This window comes from Pelodiscus sinensis, chromosome 14, assembly GCF_049634645.1.
Source record: "Pelodiscus sinensis isolate JC-2024 chromosome 14, ASM4963464v1, whole genome shotgun sequence".
NCBI classification, from domain to species: domain Eukaryota; kingdom Metazoa; phylum Chordata; order Testudines; family Trionychidae; genus Pelodiscus; species Pelodiscus sinensis.
Genome location: NC_134724.1, coordinates 39,912,583 through 39,930,244, shown reverse-complemented (window position 1 = coordinate 39,930,244; position 17,662 = coordinate 39,912,583). Strand labels below are relative to the sequence as shown.

At 44.2% G+C, this 17,662-nt stretch overlaps 1 protein-coding gene across 4 annotated transcripts in view; it reads right to left on the bottom strand.

Annotated features, from left to right (window-relative positions):
* Positions 1 to 17,662, bottom strand: part of CIB2 (calcium and integrin binding family member 2) — a 127,823-nt gene that overhangs the window by 85,841 nt on the left and 24,320 nt on the right. For 3 of the 4 annotated variants that reach the window (XM_075897624.1, XM_075897625.1, XM_075897626.1), the window contains exon 2: positions 2,819 to 2,853. In XM_075897624.1, coding sequence (XP_075753739.1) covers positions 2,819 to 2,853 — 35 coding nt within the window. Of the gene's footprint in view, positions 1 to 2,818; positions 2,854 to 15,894; positions 16,411 to 17,662 lie in introns of those variants that run through there. The other variant, XM_006116963.4, reaches the window with a different exon arrangement.

Below are 17,662 nucleotides of genomic sequence, written 5' to 3'. Positions count from 1 at the left end.
CAGTAGTGACCAACTGTCCTTACCAATTGTAGAGATTGGCCTGCAGTTTATGTGAAATAAATTGATGGTCTCAGTCCAGTTCTCTGTCATAATGCACATGCTCCAGATCATACAAAACACCGTTATGCTTGCATTCCTTCCATCCGTCTCAGTGAACAGGTGAATGATTGAATGTGTATAATTCCTGATCCTCAAAGATATTTAGGTATGTAACTCCATTGATTTCAACAGGAGTCAGGTGCCTAAATTCCTTTGAGAATCAGAGCTATAGTCTCTATGTTCCCTTCTAGATCAGAGATCAAGCACATTGACAGGACAGCATGCAGAAGGTTGTATTGCTATTGTCTGCTCTCTGTGAGCATGTCAACACTACAATGTTATTTCGAAATAAGTTATTTTGAAATAGCTCCCAAAATAACTATTTTGAAATACCATGTCCACACTGCAAATCCCCATCAAAATAGTGCAGATCTATATAGAAATAGTACATCCTTGCTCATGGGTGTCTGAATTGCATTTAAAGCCCCTGGGAAGCACTCCAGGCAGGGCCTCAAGACAGCAGTTACTTCCTGTAGCTGTTTCCCAAGGCTACCTGAGGCTTGTGCTTAAAGGTGCTTCCCTCTACAGCCACATCTCAGACTCCTCTTCACCTTTGCCTACCTCCCCGAGGGATAGCAAACACCACACCATGTGCACTGGTTGCCCTTGTAGATGCCACAGCTCTGCTACCATAGAGCCAGACCTACTGCAAAGCAATCAACGGCTCTTAGACCTTATGCTGCACCACCTGGTGCAGTTTATGCAGGCTGCTCTCATGGCACTGCTTGAGAAACAACCAGCCTGGAATGGGGACTCCCTCACCCAGGCCTGAGTGCGCCTCATGCACCGCAGTCCCTCCCACCCCTCATCCCCCCGCACACTGTGTACCGCTGCTTCTGGAAACAGGAGACCAGTACTGACTAGTGGTACTAGATGAGGGTAGGCAAAAGGGCCTCCGAGGGCCAGATTATTACTTGCCATTTCTCACTGATGTTCAGAGTATGGCTCAATCCTGCACCACTGAAGCAGGCAAAACATCGCCACCAAAGTCAATGAGATTTTTGCCTCTTTTAGAAGGATAGGATTAGGACCTAGTAGAGCAGGGTTGGGCAAAATACGGCCCGGGGGCCAGATCCGGCCCGCCAAGGCACAGGATCCAGCCCTCGGACTCCCCTGCAGGGACCCTCAGGCACACGCAGCTGCCGCATTTAACACAGACCCTGCAACTCTCTGGTCTGCAGGCAGGGGGAGGCTTCATGTGATCTCCCCACCTGCAGCCCAATCCTCAGCTCCTGTTGGCCAGAAACAACCAGTCAATTAGAAATGACCTCAGCCAATCTCTCAGCTCTTATTGGCTTGAAACAGCCAGCCAATAGGAGCTGAGAGATTGGCCTGAGAGACGGGGCAGCCAGAGTTGAGAGCCACGTGGACGGAGCAGCCTGGGGACTGGAGCTTCTGGGCAGGAGACACGTAGGTAAACTCCTCCCAGCCAGCACCTGCCGCTGGCACCCCAACCCCTCCTGCACCCCAACTCCCTCCTCCAGGTCACCATCCAAATCCTCTGCACCCACTGCCCCAGGTGACAACTCCCTCCCAGATTCTGCACCCCCTTTTCCACCCCTCCCTCAAGCCAGAATCCTCTCCTGCAGGCACACCCCTTCCCTGACCCTACACCCCAATCTCCTCACCCAGGTCACAACCCCCTCTTCCACCCAAACTCCCTCTCAGACCCCACACCATCTCCTGCACCCCAGTCCTTTACCCCGTGTGCCCTTCGGCAACCAACCTTCAACCTAGACCCAGAACCCCCTTCACAGGCATATGCGGCCCTTGACCACTTACCAAAATCTTGGAGTGGCCCCCAACAAAAATTATTGCCCACCCCTGTAGTAGAGTGATAGGAAACGTAGGCTAGTGAGTGGGCCACATGAGTGGCCCTCCATCATCCCAGTGGACCGCCAGATTGTCGTAACAAAGACAGTCTCCTGGTATAGGATAGTTCTGTTAACTGCACTTGCATATCTAGAATTTGCAGGGTGTGACAACTAAACTGTAGCAGCATTTTGATTGGTTGCAGAGGGAGCGCACAACTCTCATAAGCAATGTTGTGTGTAATCAGCATGCACCTCACTTCACATGCCCTTGCTTTACGTAGGAAAAAAACTACATGGATGGAGACCAGCAGAATCTAGCAAACCTCCACATGGGCAATGGTAAACAAAATGCCTTGGAAGCCACATATAGAACCTCAGTACAGACTGCAGGTTGCCCACAACTGTCCTAGTATCTTCATGAAAATTAAAAGACGTCAATAAGACAACACATCTTAAAGTTATTGCAATTTAGAACCCACCTATCCTGCTCATGCTGAAGTCTATAGCAAAATTGTCATTAACGAGAAAAGATGGAGCCCTTTGTGTTTTAACTGAGCAGGTTTAGCAAATACACAAAGTTCTTTTAGATGACAGTGCAAGTTGGCAGGCACTTGAAAAGAATGACTGCCCTAAGTTTCTCTGCCAGGGTACTAGAAGGTTTGTTCCTATCTCCGCTCTTGCCAGTGAACAATATTACAATAAGAATAGTTATTCCCTAGCTTGCAGAATATTATTGAGTGCATAATTTGTGTATTATAGGTACATTTTAGGACCGAATCCTGTACTCACTTACTCACATGAGTAGTCCCATTGGCTTTACTGGGTTTCGTCACATGAGTGAGGAAAGCAGAATTTGGCCATTTCGATACAAATTATGAAGGAAGAATGGAGTATGATCTGCTTACCGGAGGATTTCTTTGCGAGTGAAGAAGGTACAATCCTGTTAAAAAAAGAAAACACATTACTGTACTAGAGTGATACAGATATCAACTTAAAAACAATGGCTTCAACCTTCCGGGAAAGAAGGTAAGCTTATACATAGTTGGGTTTTGGTTCACAATGAGGCATTAGGACATGTAAAATAACTAAAATGCGAACTGAGTGCTAAAACTGAGGGCATGGCTGTCAGAAGGGTTTTATTTATTTATTCATGGATTGAAACATCAGAAAACATACAATTTCTGCTATACATGCTATGTGTGGCATTGCTCAGGCAAACTCCAGAGTTTTGAGATGACCTGACTACGAAGGGGACCAAGGCCAATAAGAAGAGCTCCATACCCAAAACATGCAGTAACTGGATCTGAGGGAATATGTCCTTTAACTTTTAAAATGTTACCGCAAAATATATTCAGCAATCTAAATAGAAAACTACTATTATTCATAATTATTTATAATGCAGAAGCACTTAAAAGCAAAAGTCATGGACCAGAGACCCCATTGTGGTAGGCACTTTACATACACAGAACAAAAAGGTGGTTCCTGCCCCAACAGCTTACAAATTAATCCACTTTCCCATTAGTATTTTGAGAGACAAGCCATTGCATAGCTGGAAATAATTTACTAAATTTCAAAAGCAGAGCTGCTGACTACCACCAAGCGCAGCAGTCAGAGCTAATGGTGATTCTGCGGGCTGTCTGGTTCAATCATGCCTGTTTGTTTTTTAGTCACTGTTTCCAAACATCCATATGAATAGCTGGGGGAAGGAGATCTGAGGATTGGCACTTTTGACCATAACTCTAAAGCCCCTCATCATTATTGTTTGTAGTTGGTGCCCTGGTGGATGTCTGTCATGTCTCAGTAGTGGCCAGCAACTGAATGGGTCATGGAAAAGGCACACTTAGATTAGCAAGATCCCAAAGGATTCAGTCCTGTTAGGTTCAGACAACTCTGGCCTTGATCCAATTTTAATGCACTTTCTTAGTATAGAATCATAGAACACTAGAACTGGAAGGGATCTTTAGAGGTCATTGAGTCCAGTCCCCTGCCCTCAGAGCAGGACCCAGTACCATCTAGACCAGTGTTTCTCAAACTGTGCTCCGTGGAACCCCAGGGCTCCGCGAGACATCTCCAAGGGCTCCGCAAGGTTGACATGGAAACATCGATAGGTACAACACATACAATCAGTGGACTGATTGCTGGGGCTCCACATACATTTTTATGCATGTAAAGAGCTCTGGAGCCCAAAAAGTCTGAGAACCATTGGTCTAGACGATCCCTGATAGATGTCTATCTAACTTTGTCATGACCATGAAGGATAGCCAGCAGCCTGCAGACTAAGGGGTTCACTGTGTCCCTGTACCTAGCCAGGTATCTGCTCAGCCAATAGAAATGCAGATACGGATTTCAAACTGAGGTAAAGGAATTTTGGGGTTTTTCCCTCCTTTGCCTCTTGAGCCAGTTTGCTCTCTAGATACAGAGGGAGACAGAAGACATGTCTCTCTCCAAGAAAAAGGCTCTTTATAATGTGTAAGTAGGGTAAAGTCTAGAAAAATCCGTCAGGTTTTATTGTTTTCTGTTTTGGGAATTTGGATCTGATGTCTGTGCTGTTAGAAATGGGTTTTCCTTTCTTTTGTAACTAACTCCTGCGCCCATGGGAGTCCCCCATGAGTATATTAATTGGTGACTTTTTCCATCTAGTCATTATGCTTGCAACGGTAATATTGTTTTGGATAACAAAAGTTATTTCCTTTTTTTATTAGCCTGATATTGGTTCATTTCTATGTCTTGGAAAATCTGTCTGTGGGATCTGCATGCCTCTGATGAGGGGACAGCAATCACAGACTGCAACTTGTATTTTCTCTTTTCTTTTCAAGCTCTTTGGAGAAAAGAGCTGGGGCTGCCCTGGGGTTGGTTTCAAGCATCCACCTTTGTTTGTGGGTTCAAAAGCACTTGATGGTGGCAGTGGATTCCCCAAAATCCGGGTATTAGTATTTTGGGTGGAGTTTTTGTACCAAAGGCTGTAGAGATCAGGTTTTGGGGTTGCTTTTGTGGATACCCATTTGCAGATTTATTGTGCCAGAGTGGGGGAATTAGCCTTGACAAACCTGCTCTTAAATATCTCCAGAGATGGAGATTCCACAACCTTCCTACACAACTTATTCCAGTGCATAACCACCCTGACAGGAAGTTTTTCCTGATGTCCAACCTAAACCTCCCTTGCTGCAGTTTAAGCTCATTGCTTCTTGTCCTATCCTCAGAGGCCAAGGAGAACAATTTTTCTCCCTCCTCTTTGGGATACCAGAAAACTGCTACCATGTCCCCTCTCAGTCTTCTCCTTTCCAAACTAAATAAGCCCAGTTCTTTCAGTCTTCCTTCATAGGTCATGTTCCCTAGATCTTTAATCATTCTTATTGCTCTTCTCTGGACTTCTCCAATTTCTCCACATCTTTCTTAAAATGTCGAGCCCAGAACTGGACACAATACTCAAGCTGAAACCTAATCAGCACAGAGTAGACCGGAAGAATGACTTCTCGAGTCTTGCTCACAACACTTTTGTTAATGCATCCCAGAATCATGTTTGCTTTTTTTACAACACCGTCACACTATTAACTCAAATTTATCCTGTGGTCCCCTATGACCCCTAGATCTCTTTCTGCAGTACTCCTTCCTAGACAGTCACTTCCCATTCTGTGTGTGTATAACTGATTGTTCCTTCCTAAGTGGAGTACTCTGCATTTGTCCTTATTAAACTTCATCCTATTTACCTCAGACCATTTCTCCAGTTTGCCCAGATCATTTTGAATTATGACCCTATCCTCCAAAGCACTTGCAACCCCTCCCAGCTTTGTATCATCTGCAAACTTAAGAAGCGTACTCTCTATGCCAATATCTAAATCGTTGATAAAGTTATTGAATGGAACTGGTCCTAAAACAGACCCCAGCAGAACCGCACTTGTCATGCTTTTCCAGCAGGATTGTGAACCATTAATAACTACTTTCTGGAATTTCCACGATATGCATCTGACGAAGTGGGTCTTTGCCCATGAAAGCTTATGCTCCAATAAATCTATTAGTCTATAAGGTGCCACAGGACTCCTCATCGCTTTTGCAGATTCAGACTAACACGACTACCCCTCTGATACTTGATCGCTGAGAATGGTTATCCAGCCAGTTATGCACCCACCTTATAGTAGCCACATCTAGGGTGTATTCAGTTTATTGAGAAGAAGGTCATGCGAGGCCATGTTAACTGCCTTACTAAAGTCTAGGAATACCATGTCCGCTGCTTCTCCCTTATCCACAAGACTCGATATCCTATCAAAGAAAGCTATCAAATTGATTTGACATGATTTGTTCTTTACAAATACATGCTGGCTGTTACCTATCACCTTATTATCTTCCAGGTGTTTGTAGATGAATTCTTAAATTACTTGCTCCATTATCTTTCCTGGTACAGATGTTAAACTGACTGTTCTGTAATTTCTTGGGTTGTCCTTATTCCCCTTTTATAGATTTGCCCTTTTTCCAGTATGTGCCTAAGTGTTTTGCTGGATTGAGGCCGGAGTACTCAGCTCCTTACAGGATCCAACATGAGGTGAAGGATGAGCTACTTTATGATACATGATGAGAAAGCATAACTTGACACTTCCCATACTACTGTGTGCTATTCTGTGGATAAAGAGAAGATTTCTCTGTCATGAGCTTTGGTAATCCAGCTCCTTCCTACAGCATTGACTCATAGTAAATTCATTGAGATCATATTTTCCTACTTAGCTTATGAAAATGTTATGTGGAACTGTCAAAAGCCTTACTAAAATCAAATATATCACATCTACTGCTTTCCCTCAGACACAAGGCAAGCAACCTTGTCAAAGGAGGATATTAGGTTGCTTTGGTATAATTTGTTCTTGATAAATCCATGCTGGCTTATCCCTTCTAGACTCTAGGTGCTTACAATTTATTATTTAATAATGTGTTTTAGTATCATTTCAGGTATCAAAATTAGGATGACTAGTTTATAATGTTATTCACTTGGAACAAATCCTGCCTCAGTCTCCATAGCTGGGAAAGATCCTTTGGTGGCAGAATGGGTACAGTTCTTTGGGGCAAGAGCATAGGGGCAATGTTTGGGGAAGAAGCACAGGGAATGGGCATTCTCTTTTTTTCCAGTCTGTGACTGAGGAACAGGAAGGAAGCAGATCCTCAGCAGTGCAGCTCCATGGTCTAGCAGGAGGATTTCTCCTGCTCTACCTCTCCACGCTACTGTACCTAGCACTTGCCCAGTTTAATCAAGCTGGCATGAGGATTTGGCCCTTTATAATTGTTTTAATGTAAAAATATTGCATAACTTACTGACAAGGTAATAATGTTAGATATTTGATTAGAGACGGTGAGGGAAGCAAATAACTCTTGCTTTTTAGATTCCTGAAGGAAAATCATTTAATTCCTCCACTGAGAATCATTTTGGCCAAGTGCCTGTTCCTTCTAGTGAGGGCAAAACAGACCCATCATAGCTGATTGTAGCAGTATCCTCTAGGTTGTCTCCAGTTTCCAGGTAGGCGATCATGCCTGATGCTATCAATTATTAAGTTTTCTTGCTCCTCTCTATATGAAGCGGTAGGAGAGGCTGCTCCTCCTTTTGCATATTGTGTAACAGAATAGTGTTACAAGGGCACAATCGGAGGGCTCCTTGTGAGTGCCTGATAGTGATGTCACATTGTCTGAAACTGCACACAGTGAAATAAGAGCCAGATGGTTAAGTTTGCATTAATTCCAGCACATGTAACACCTACTGTCAAGATATCATTTAAAAGCACTTCATTTACCAACAAATGGCATGTATAGTTTGACGAATAAATTGTCATTAGCAATCTTCTTGTAATTATATAGGCTCAGAAAAATAATGGAAATGGTTATTTAACTAGTGAGCTAATGGGGGATTTATGTGCAAGTGGAGGCAATGATGAAGAAAACAAAACTACCTTTTAAGAATGAAGCTTCAGGAGGTAGCCGAGTTAGTCTGTACAGGATAAACTTAAAAAACAACAAGTAGTCTGGTAGCACTTTATAGACTAACAAAACATGTAGATGGCATCATGAGCTTTCGTGGCTGTTGTTTTTATTGGACCAACTTCTGTTGTCTCCTGTATCTGAAGTTAGAAATATGAAGTATAATCCTTTTTATTAATCTAGGTGTTCTAGTGAAATCCATTGGTGGTACTAAGAAACTTTAATGGCCAGCGCTCAAGACAATGATCTGTGAATAGTCTTGTTCTTCCTGTAATCCTGGACTAGGTTTGGTCCTGCTAAGATATGTGGCCATTTTGATGCTGGAACTCATTTTGAATGTGGTACTTTCACATGGGAGTATAAACACAAAGGACTCCCACCTAGAGCAAAATCAATTTATGGGCAGGGAGCCAAACAATAGATTTGTTGGCAGTAGTGAGACATCAAAGTAAAAACAAGGAGTCCTGTGGCACTTAAGGGTATGTCTACACAGCAGTGTTATTTTGGAATAACTGATGTTATTCTGAAATAACGAAGTCTGTGTCTATACTACAAGCAATTATTTCAACATGTCAAAATACTGTTGAGCTGGAGGACTCCATACTCCAACTTTTGTACCCCTCATTTCAGAGGAGTAAGGGAAGTTGGAGGAAGAATGCTCTCTCTCAGAATTCCTGCTGTCTAGACAGCTCCAAAAGCTAAAATAAGCTATTTTGACTTAAGCTACACAATTGATGAAGCTCAAGTTGCGTAGCTCATTTCAGCTTTAGTGCTGCTGTGTAGAGGTGTCCTTAAAGATTAACAGATATATTTGGTGTCAAGTATCAGAGGGGTAGCCGTGTTAGTCTGAATCTGCAAAAGCGGCGAGGAGTCCTGTGGCACCTTATAGACTAACTGAAGTGTAGGAGCATAAGCTTTCGTGGGTAAAGACCCACTTCGTCAGATGCATGTAGTAGAAATTTCCAGAGGCAGGTATAAATATGCAGGCCAGGATCAGGCTGGAGATGACGAGGTGTATCCAATCAAGGAGGATGAGGCCCACTTCTAGTAGCTGATCTGGAGGTGTGAATTCCAAGAGAGCAGAAGCTGCTTTTGTAGTTAGCAAGCCATTCACAGTCTTTGTTTAATCCAGAGTTGATTGTGTCAAACTTGAAGATGAACTGTAGCTCAGCAGTTTCTCTTTGAAGTCTGGTCTTGAAGTTTTTTTGCTGCAGGATGGCTACCTTTAGATCTGCAATTGTGTGTCCAGGAAGATTGAAGTGTTCCCCTACAGGTTTTTGTATGTTGCCATTCTTAATATCAGATTTGTGTCCATTGATTCTTTTACGTAGATATATTTGGGTATCAGCTTTTGTGGGTAAAAACTACTTCATTAGACATGCATCTGAAAAAGTGATTTTTATCCATGAAAGCGTATGTCTTTAATGTGCCAGAGGACTCCTCCTTGTTTTTACTTTGATCTGTTTATCATTTGCAACATCTTAAATCTATTTTTATGCTTAATAAACAAAAGTGTTTTTATTAAATTGATGTAAATAACTGTTACTTAGGGGGTCCAACAGCTGGGCATATCTCTATTTCATTGATAAAGGGAAATAACTTATGAACTTGTTCTGTGTGCCATTTTTATGCAGATTAAAACAAATGTATCTGGGGTTCTGGTTGCACTGGGGCTATGTACCTGAGTTCTGTGTCAAGTCCCTGTGGGTATGTCTACACTACCCCCCTAGTTCGAACTAGGGGGGTAATGTATGCATACCAAACTTGCTAATGAAGCCCGGGATTTGAATTTCCCGGGCTTCATTAGCATAAAGCCGGCGCTGCCATTTTTAAAAGCCGGCTAGTGCGAACCCCGTGCCGTGCGGCTACACGCGGCACGGACTAGATAAGTTCGGATTAGGAAGCCTAATCCGAACTATCTGTACACCTCGTTCCAGAAGAGGATGACAATCTGAGGTAGAAAGTAAAAAGAACCTGACCTTCACCCATTGAAACCAAAGGGAGTTTTGCCACTGACATTAATGTGAATAGGGTCAATCCCTTAAAAGTTAAATACAGATTTTATAGGGCAGCGGATTAACTGCAGTTATTTCACATAATTAACTAAAAAAATTAATTGTGACTAGTCACACCATTAAACAGTCAAATACCAATTCAAATTAATTATATATTTTGGATGGTTTTTATTTTAAGATATGTTGATTTCAGTTATATCACAGAATACAAAGTGTGTATTGTGGTGAACAACAGAAACCTTCATGGTCCCTCTCTGTACCACTTTGGTGGGGTTACAGCAGATAAGGAAATGTCCTAGACATAACAAGGAGAATTTGTTTTGCAAAGTGCTAAATCAATTAGCGAGTGAGTGCTGGCATCAGGAACAAAGCTGGGAAGTGAGCTGAGGAACTGCAAGGACAATCAGGCTTTCACCAGGCAGGCCATAGAATGCATGATTAGGGCGATGGAAGAACAGACTGAAATTCTAAAGTTTATAGTGAAGCAGCATAATGAACCGAGGGTTCACCACTCCCTTCAACAGATTCAACATTCTGTGTCCAGCAGACCCACACAGACACATGCCTTCACATTCCTTTTCGCTCTAAAAGTCCTCGTTTTCCCATGCTCCCCCCTCCCTCTCCGAACTTTGATTATAATACCTGGACCTAATCACATTTGTGAGTTGTGACCCTTACCAGTTCTTGGAGTTGCTTTATTATATTTAAGTGTACTGTTTTCTGATGAATAAAGCCACATTTTATAATGATTCTTTGATTTTATTTACTATTTAACAATGTCACAAACTAGTCATTGTGATCCCAAGTGCAGGCATTAAAGACAGGTTCCCAGCTATGTGTTGCATTGGAGAAGGGGGATATGCAATCTGGAAGCGGCGGTAACAGAGGTTTATATTATTGCTCTTTATTTTCAAAGTACTCCCTGATGTTAACAGCAGTTCTTTGAGCTTCTAACAGTTCTAGTGTTCAGTGGCTCAAACACTGCAGGCAAAAGTACCAGACTGTCTGGGTGAATACCGGACACCTGGCAACACTAATGATGAGGGGGACACTTACTTGTTTTCGCTCCATGTCACAGGCACCATCTAACATGGCCTCCTGCTGTTCCCATTCGCCAGAAGGAAGCCTCCAGGAAGTGTACATCAGTGGAAGGAAAATGGCAGCACACAGAACCATTTTTGTTCCCTGAATGCGGATCCAGTGGGGAGACTTGGGGCTTTCTCTCCCACTCCCTCCTGCAGGAAGCTGGCACTAGTATTCCAATCTTGCAGGGGCCTGTAAAGCTGTAGCATCAGTGCTGGTTTTCTGCTGGCGCGGCTGAGTTGGGGCTCCAGAATAGCCATATCTGGCTCCATAGCGAACCACATTTGGCTTGTGAGCCATAAGTTGCTGACCTCTGGTATAGGCCAATGTTCCTGAAGATGTGTGCATCATGCATCTTTTCAGAAAACCCCGCATTTATATCTGTGAAATGCCCATAGTGATTAACATGCAACTGCAGCACCATTGAGAAGTATCCCTTTCTGTTGATGTACTCAGTGGTAAGGTGGGGTGGCACTAAAATTACTAAAATTTCCCCCTTCCCATAGTAGGGAAATCCCATGTTCGAAAAGCCAGGTACTATATCATGTACATTTTCCAGAGTCAGGCTATGTCTAGATTGCAGAGCATTTCCGGGATAGCAGAGTTATCCTGCAAAAGCTCTGCCACATCCAAGGAACGTGTCTGCTTTGCAGAAAAAATTTCAGAAAAGCAGATACGTTTTTTCAGCATCCCTGTAAACCTTGTTTTACGAAAAAGAAGAGATGTTCCAAAAGAGGGGTTTTTTTTTAAATTTGGCCCCATGTAGACAGGCCAAATGTCGGAAAAGCCTCTTTCGGAAGTAAATCGGAAAAAGATACGCAAGTTGAGTACTGCAAATTGTGTTTCTTTTTTGTATTTATCTTTGTAGTGTAGACCTAGCCTCATAGTCCTCTGTAGCAGAATGCAATTTATTGCTCTGCATACTTGCAGCATTATAGCTCCAATGGTAGACTTCCCCACTCTAATTTGATTTGCAACTGACTGGTAGCAATTGGGAGTCACCAACTTCCACATAGCAAGCGATGCATGCTTCTCAACCAAGAGGGCAGCTTTGATTCTGGTGTCCTTGTGCCACAGGTTGCAGACCTGCTCAGCACACAGCTCCAGGAAGGTTGCTTTACGCATCCTAAAGTTCTGAAGCCAGGGGCCTTCAACACACACCTGCATGGCAATGCAATCCCACCAATCAAAGCTGATTTCCCTAGTCCAAAAGCGATGATCTATTCTGTACACCTACTCTGTGACTAGCAAATACAATGACAAGTTGCTGCTGTCCATGTCGAGCACACTGTCAGGCTTCTCCAAATCATCTTCCTCTATCAGTAATTTCAAAGTGATCTCTGCAGCCATGTGCAAGGTCCTCCTGACAGTTAACAGAGCGTGAGAGAGAACTGTGGGATCCAGTCTTTTTTTGCTGCAGATGCTGAATTGCACAGCAGAGAATGGCAGTTAAAAAAAAGGTGCAAAAGGAAGTTTAAGCCCATGAACAAAGCAGCATCTGATGGGAACTTTTGCATGATCTCAAGATGCCCCATGATCTCAAGATGCCCCATGATCTGTTTTGCACTCTCACAGCACTTGGTGTGGGTGATATTCCTTCCTGACCAAATATGGTGATTGCTATGTCCAGGAGCATGAAATTCAATGGCCCTTATCTTAAATAGCCACAAATGTTATTACTGGTCATAAAATTGTCCAGCCCTTTTAAAAATTCAGAGATGTTAATTAATTTTATTAACTCCTGCAGAAGAGAAATGCCATAGACTAACTCAGCCCATTGTGCCTGGCTATTGCAAGGGTCTGAGATACATTTCTGAGTGTAAAAAAGATTTGGTCTGCAAAGTCTAGATGAAATGAATTAAGGATGGCATTTCAGCTCTAACATTTGCCAGCTCATGCCAAGATGTTAATGTTAATTACATTCAGGTCTTGTTTTGTTTTACTGCAGCTGGTCTCTGCTCTGTGTTTACGTTTATAGGTATTAGGAATGCAGACATTTGGTGTTTTACAGATCTCTGATTTCCCTCTCTGCAGCATGCTGAGCGTTGCTATAAGCTGAGCTTTTGTTAAGTTTGCTCAGGCTGCGAAATATACTGCAATGACCAATGGCAGGTTGGAATGAGATCAGCAACTAGGGGTATGTCTACTCTACAGAGTTTTTTCGGACAAACAGCTGTTTTTCCAAAAAAACCCTCACTTACTACCACACTGCAATTGCGTTCTTTCGAAAGAAAATGGAAAGAACAGTGGGGTTTTTCCGACATTGGTAAACCTCCTTCTATGAGGATGAAGCCTTTTTCAAGAAGAGCTGTTTTGGAAAAAGGCATGTGTGCACAGGGAAAAGCTTCTGAAGTTCTTTCGGAAGAAGAGGAAAAGAGGAAAAAGCACAGGTGCCTTGGTGGCCACTCCATTCATAGTAATCACATAGTGTCCATTCAGTGTGGATGTTATCTTTCAAAACAGATCGCTTTTTCGATGCACTTTGGCACCGTGAGCACTCTCTTTCAGAAGAAGTTTTCCTGGAAGATCTCTTCCATAAAAAGCTTTTTCCAAAAGAAGCCTGCAGTCTAGATATAGCCTAAGTGAAGTTAAATGAGCCTTATGATCATGGGATGAGCATAAAAAAGCACACATCATGTCATTATGAAAGGTGAAATCCAGTCAGGATATTGAATCAGTGTGTGAATGTATTTATTCTCATATCATATATATAGTAGCCCAATGTCTGACTCTGTAACGCTGAAACACTGGCTGTTCCCTCTGGGCGGCACTGTTGCCTCCCGGCATGGCACTCGGCTGACTTTTGCACCGCTCAGCTGGGCTGCCGTACAGGAGCAAGCGGCACAAGCGGCTGTTTGGGGTCCATGCTCCCCATGCAGCACAGGAGTGCTGCATGGGGAGCGCGGGGCCCAAACGGCTGCTTGCGCTGCTTGCTTCCACGCGGTGGCCCGGCTAAGTGGTGCAGAAGTCAGCTGAGTGCCATGGCGGAACAGCCAGGGGGCGGGGCCTGAACAAGCGTCTCTGATGTCAGTCAAGAGCACCGGATTCAAAAGTAGGAAAGCGGAGCGGACGCAGAGGAGACAGAGAGGAGAACAGAGGAGGCGGAGGACAGTGAGAGAGAGCATGAGAAAGATGCAGCAGGAGGAGGAGAAGAGAAACACAGAGTGAGTGGCGGGAGGGGGAGAAAAGAAAGAGGCAGGAGGCGTAACGAGGAGTTTCACGAGGAGTAACGGTAGTTCGAACTAGGAAGCCTAGTTCGAACTACCTAGTTCGTGCCCCGTGTAGCCGCGCTGCACGGGGTTCGAACGAGCGGGGTTTTTAAAATGGCGGTGCCCCGCTTATGCAAATGAAGCCCGGGAAATTCAAATCCCGGGCTTCATTTGCAAGTGTGGTATGCCTACATTACCCCCCTAGTTCGAACTAGGAGGGTAGTGTAGACATACCCAGAGAGAGGCTGTTTGAGCTGCTTGCTCCTGCACCGCGGCCCAGCTGAGCGGCGCAGAAGTCAGCCGAGCGTCATGGTGGGAGGTGAAGGGGGGCAGGGCGGTGACGTACACGCCTAGGGGGTGGGGTCTGGATGAGCATGCATTCCCGATGGAGACAGAGGAGAGCAGAGAGTGAGAGGCAGGAGGGGGAGAAGAGAAAGAGAGACGGCACGGAGAGGCAGAAGGCGGAGGAGAGCTGAGAGAGAGGGTGGGAGGCAGTAGGAGGAGAGAGAGAGATGGAGCGAGAGACCGCAGGCTCAGGAGAGAAGACTGATGAGGAGCAGAGACCTGAAAATCCTGTCTTATGACGGACCAATTGGCTAGTTGTATTATAAATATCTTGTTTTCATGAGGGCGGAGTTGTTTTAAAGTGAGAAGTAATCGGCAAAGTATAGAAGATCTTTGCCAAATCTGAGACTGCCCCCATTTAAAATGACCCCAGATTAATCTAATTTCTTGAAATTGTGCATTCCTTTTTAAAGCCTGCTCCAAAGCCCACTCAGGATAGTGAAAAGACTATCGACTTTAGATCAGAACCTTGGTCAGGCGAGAAGCTGAATGTTGTAATGTTATTTACAACTCTACTGTTGTTTAACATTTTGTGGAAAAGAACAGAGCAGCCAAACTTGTATAGTTCTATTGGTGTTATTCAACTTCCCCCTTTCTCTGCTTTGTCCTATTTTACTTTGCCATCTTTTATTTTCTTGGACTTGTACTGGTAGTGCAGGCAGCTCCACACTCTGCTTCAGGCACCTCTGCAGTGTGCTGATAATCTCTGAATGGAGACTGGGAAAGACTTTGTTGGGCAGAGAAAAATGAAACTGAGGTGGCATGCTGTATTAAAAAAGATATAAAAACTAACCACTTCTGGAGAGTGCTGCTTCCAACATGTAGATCTTTTTCTGTTATGGGAAGAAGGAAAATCTCCACCCAGAATTATAAACAATGTAGGGCAATCACATGTAAAGGATTAAAATGGAAAAAAAAAACCTCTCTACAGCTTTGGAGAGCAATTAGTGCAGTACATGATCTTTAGGAAATATGAAACTTACCTCTATAAATTTGCCACTGAAGGGATCAGGGACATGTGCAAATGTGCCTGATGGACAATCTCTTCTTTAATACGTGTTCAGTGCAAACATCACTCTAAAACTTCTCATTCATCATTATGGCCACAAACTTCAATCTCTGTTCCCTGGCCTTAAGTGTCTGGGATTTGATTCCCTTCCCTGGTGGTGAAGGAAAATGCTTTTTGCTCCTGAGGAGGAGACTGGATTTAGATGCATGCAGAAGCCCACACTAATTGTCTAATTAACAGGTATAATAGGTGAGGGAGAGTGACTCTAAAGTATAAACATGTTCTTATAAATTAAAATGGATCATACATAAAAAAATCAAAGCAGCATATTCACTCCCTTCCCCTTAATGAAGATGTAAGACTCTTACCTGATAAGCATCTAGCTGTTCATCAGTAAATATCGTTTGCTTATTACCCATCTTAAATGAGGAATTCTCCCTTTGTGCAAATGCATCACATAAGAAGTTGCTAGAGTCCTTTTTACTGTAGGCATTTAGAGTATATACACTTTGTGATGGTGCTGAAGAAATCCCCAAGCCTGCATTGAACTGCACCTGCCCAGCTAGCGAGGAACAATGAAGCCGTTTCTGGGAATCTTGGAAATGCTGGTTTTTTATGTGTCAGGAGGGAGAAGGTTAAAATCCCAGGCAAATATCACCCAGAAATGGTTGTGCCATCTTCAGCCTTTTCCTCTGCGTTTTCCTGGAGTACAATATGGGGTTTGTATGGTGTGAAAACTGATAAGGAGCATCCAGTGTCAGAAGGAAACCAGCTCTCTGCCACCCCTGCTCTGTCTCCACCGCGGCACTCCCTCTCCATACATTCCCAGTGTAAAAGGAGTTCTTCCCCACTAGGTGTCGCCCAATAACCCATTTATATTCCACAGGAGGCCAGCAAAAGAGGTGTCTGGATTGCTCCAGTCAGTGAGGGACAGGGTCCAAGTGCAGAATTTTATTGAGGAGCAATGCTGACATTCACAGGGTCCAGCTAAAGGTGAAGGGAAATACAGGGACAAGGTGCAACAGGGAACATAAGACTATGAGAAAGCTACTGGGGGGCAGCTGTTCTTGATTTGAATTTAACAAATAGGGAGGAACGGTTTGCAATGAAAGTGGAAGGCAGCTTCCGTGAAAGTGACCATGAAATCACAGAGTTCATGATTCTAAGGAATGGTGGAAGGGAGAACAGCAAAATAGAGACAGTGGATTTCAGGAAGGTAGATTTTAGTAAACTCAGAGAGCTGGTAGGGCTGGCAGAACAAACTATTCCACTGTGTAGGAAAGGTAGAAAGTATGGCAGGAGACCACCTTGGATCAACCAGGAGATCTTATATAATCTAAAAATAAAAAAGGAGTCGTATAAAAAGTGGAAACTAGGTCAAATTACAAAGGATGAATATAAGCAAACAATGCAAGTGTGCAAGATTAGAAAGGCAAAGGCACAAAAATGAGCTAAATCTAGCCAGGGCATAAAGAGTAACAAGATGTTCTACAAGTATATTAGAAGCAAGAGGAAAATCAAGGACAGGGTAGACCCATTGCTCAGTGAAGAGAGAGAAACAATAACAGGAAACTTGGAAATGGCAGAGGTGCTTAATTACTTCTTTGTTTCAGTTTTCATCAAGAAAATGAATCATAGAATACTAGGACTGGAAGGGACCTCAAGAGGTCATAGAGTCCAGTCCACTGCCCTCACGGCAGGACCCAGCACTATCTAGACCAGTGGTCCCCAACCTTTTCAGGTTGTCGGGCACCAGGGGGCGTGGCTGTTCGCCCGCCGGGCGCCAGGGGGCGGGGACATTTGCCCGCCCAAGGGCGGCCCCCCCCAGCCGCATGCCCGGGGCCGGGGCCCCCCCCATAGCCACGCGCCCGGGGCCGGCGCTCCCCCTGTAAGCGCCGCGCGCCCGGGGGTGGGGCCAAGGCCGGGGCCAGGGCACGCGCGGCACACCCGGGTTGGGGACCACGGCTCCGCGGGCGCATGTAAAGAGCCCAGCGGGCGCCATGGCGCCCGCGGGCACCGGGTTGGGGACCACAGATCTAGACTATCCCTGATAGACATTTATCTAACCTACTCTTAAATATCTCCAGAGATGGAGATTCCATAACCACCCTAGGCAATTTATTCCAGTGTTTAGCC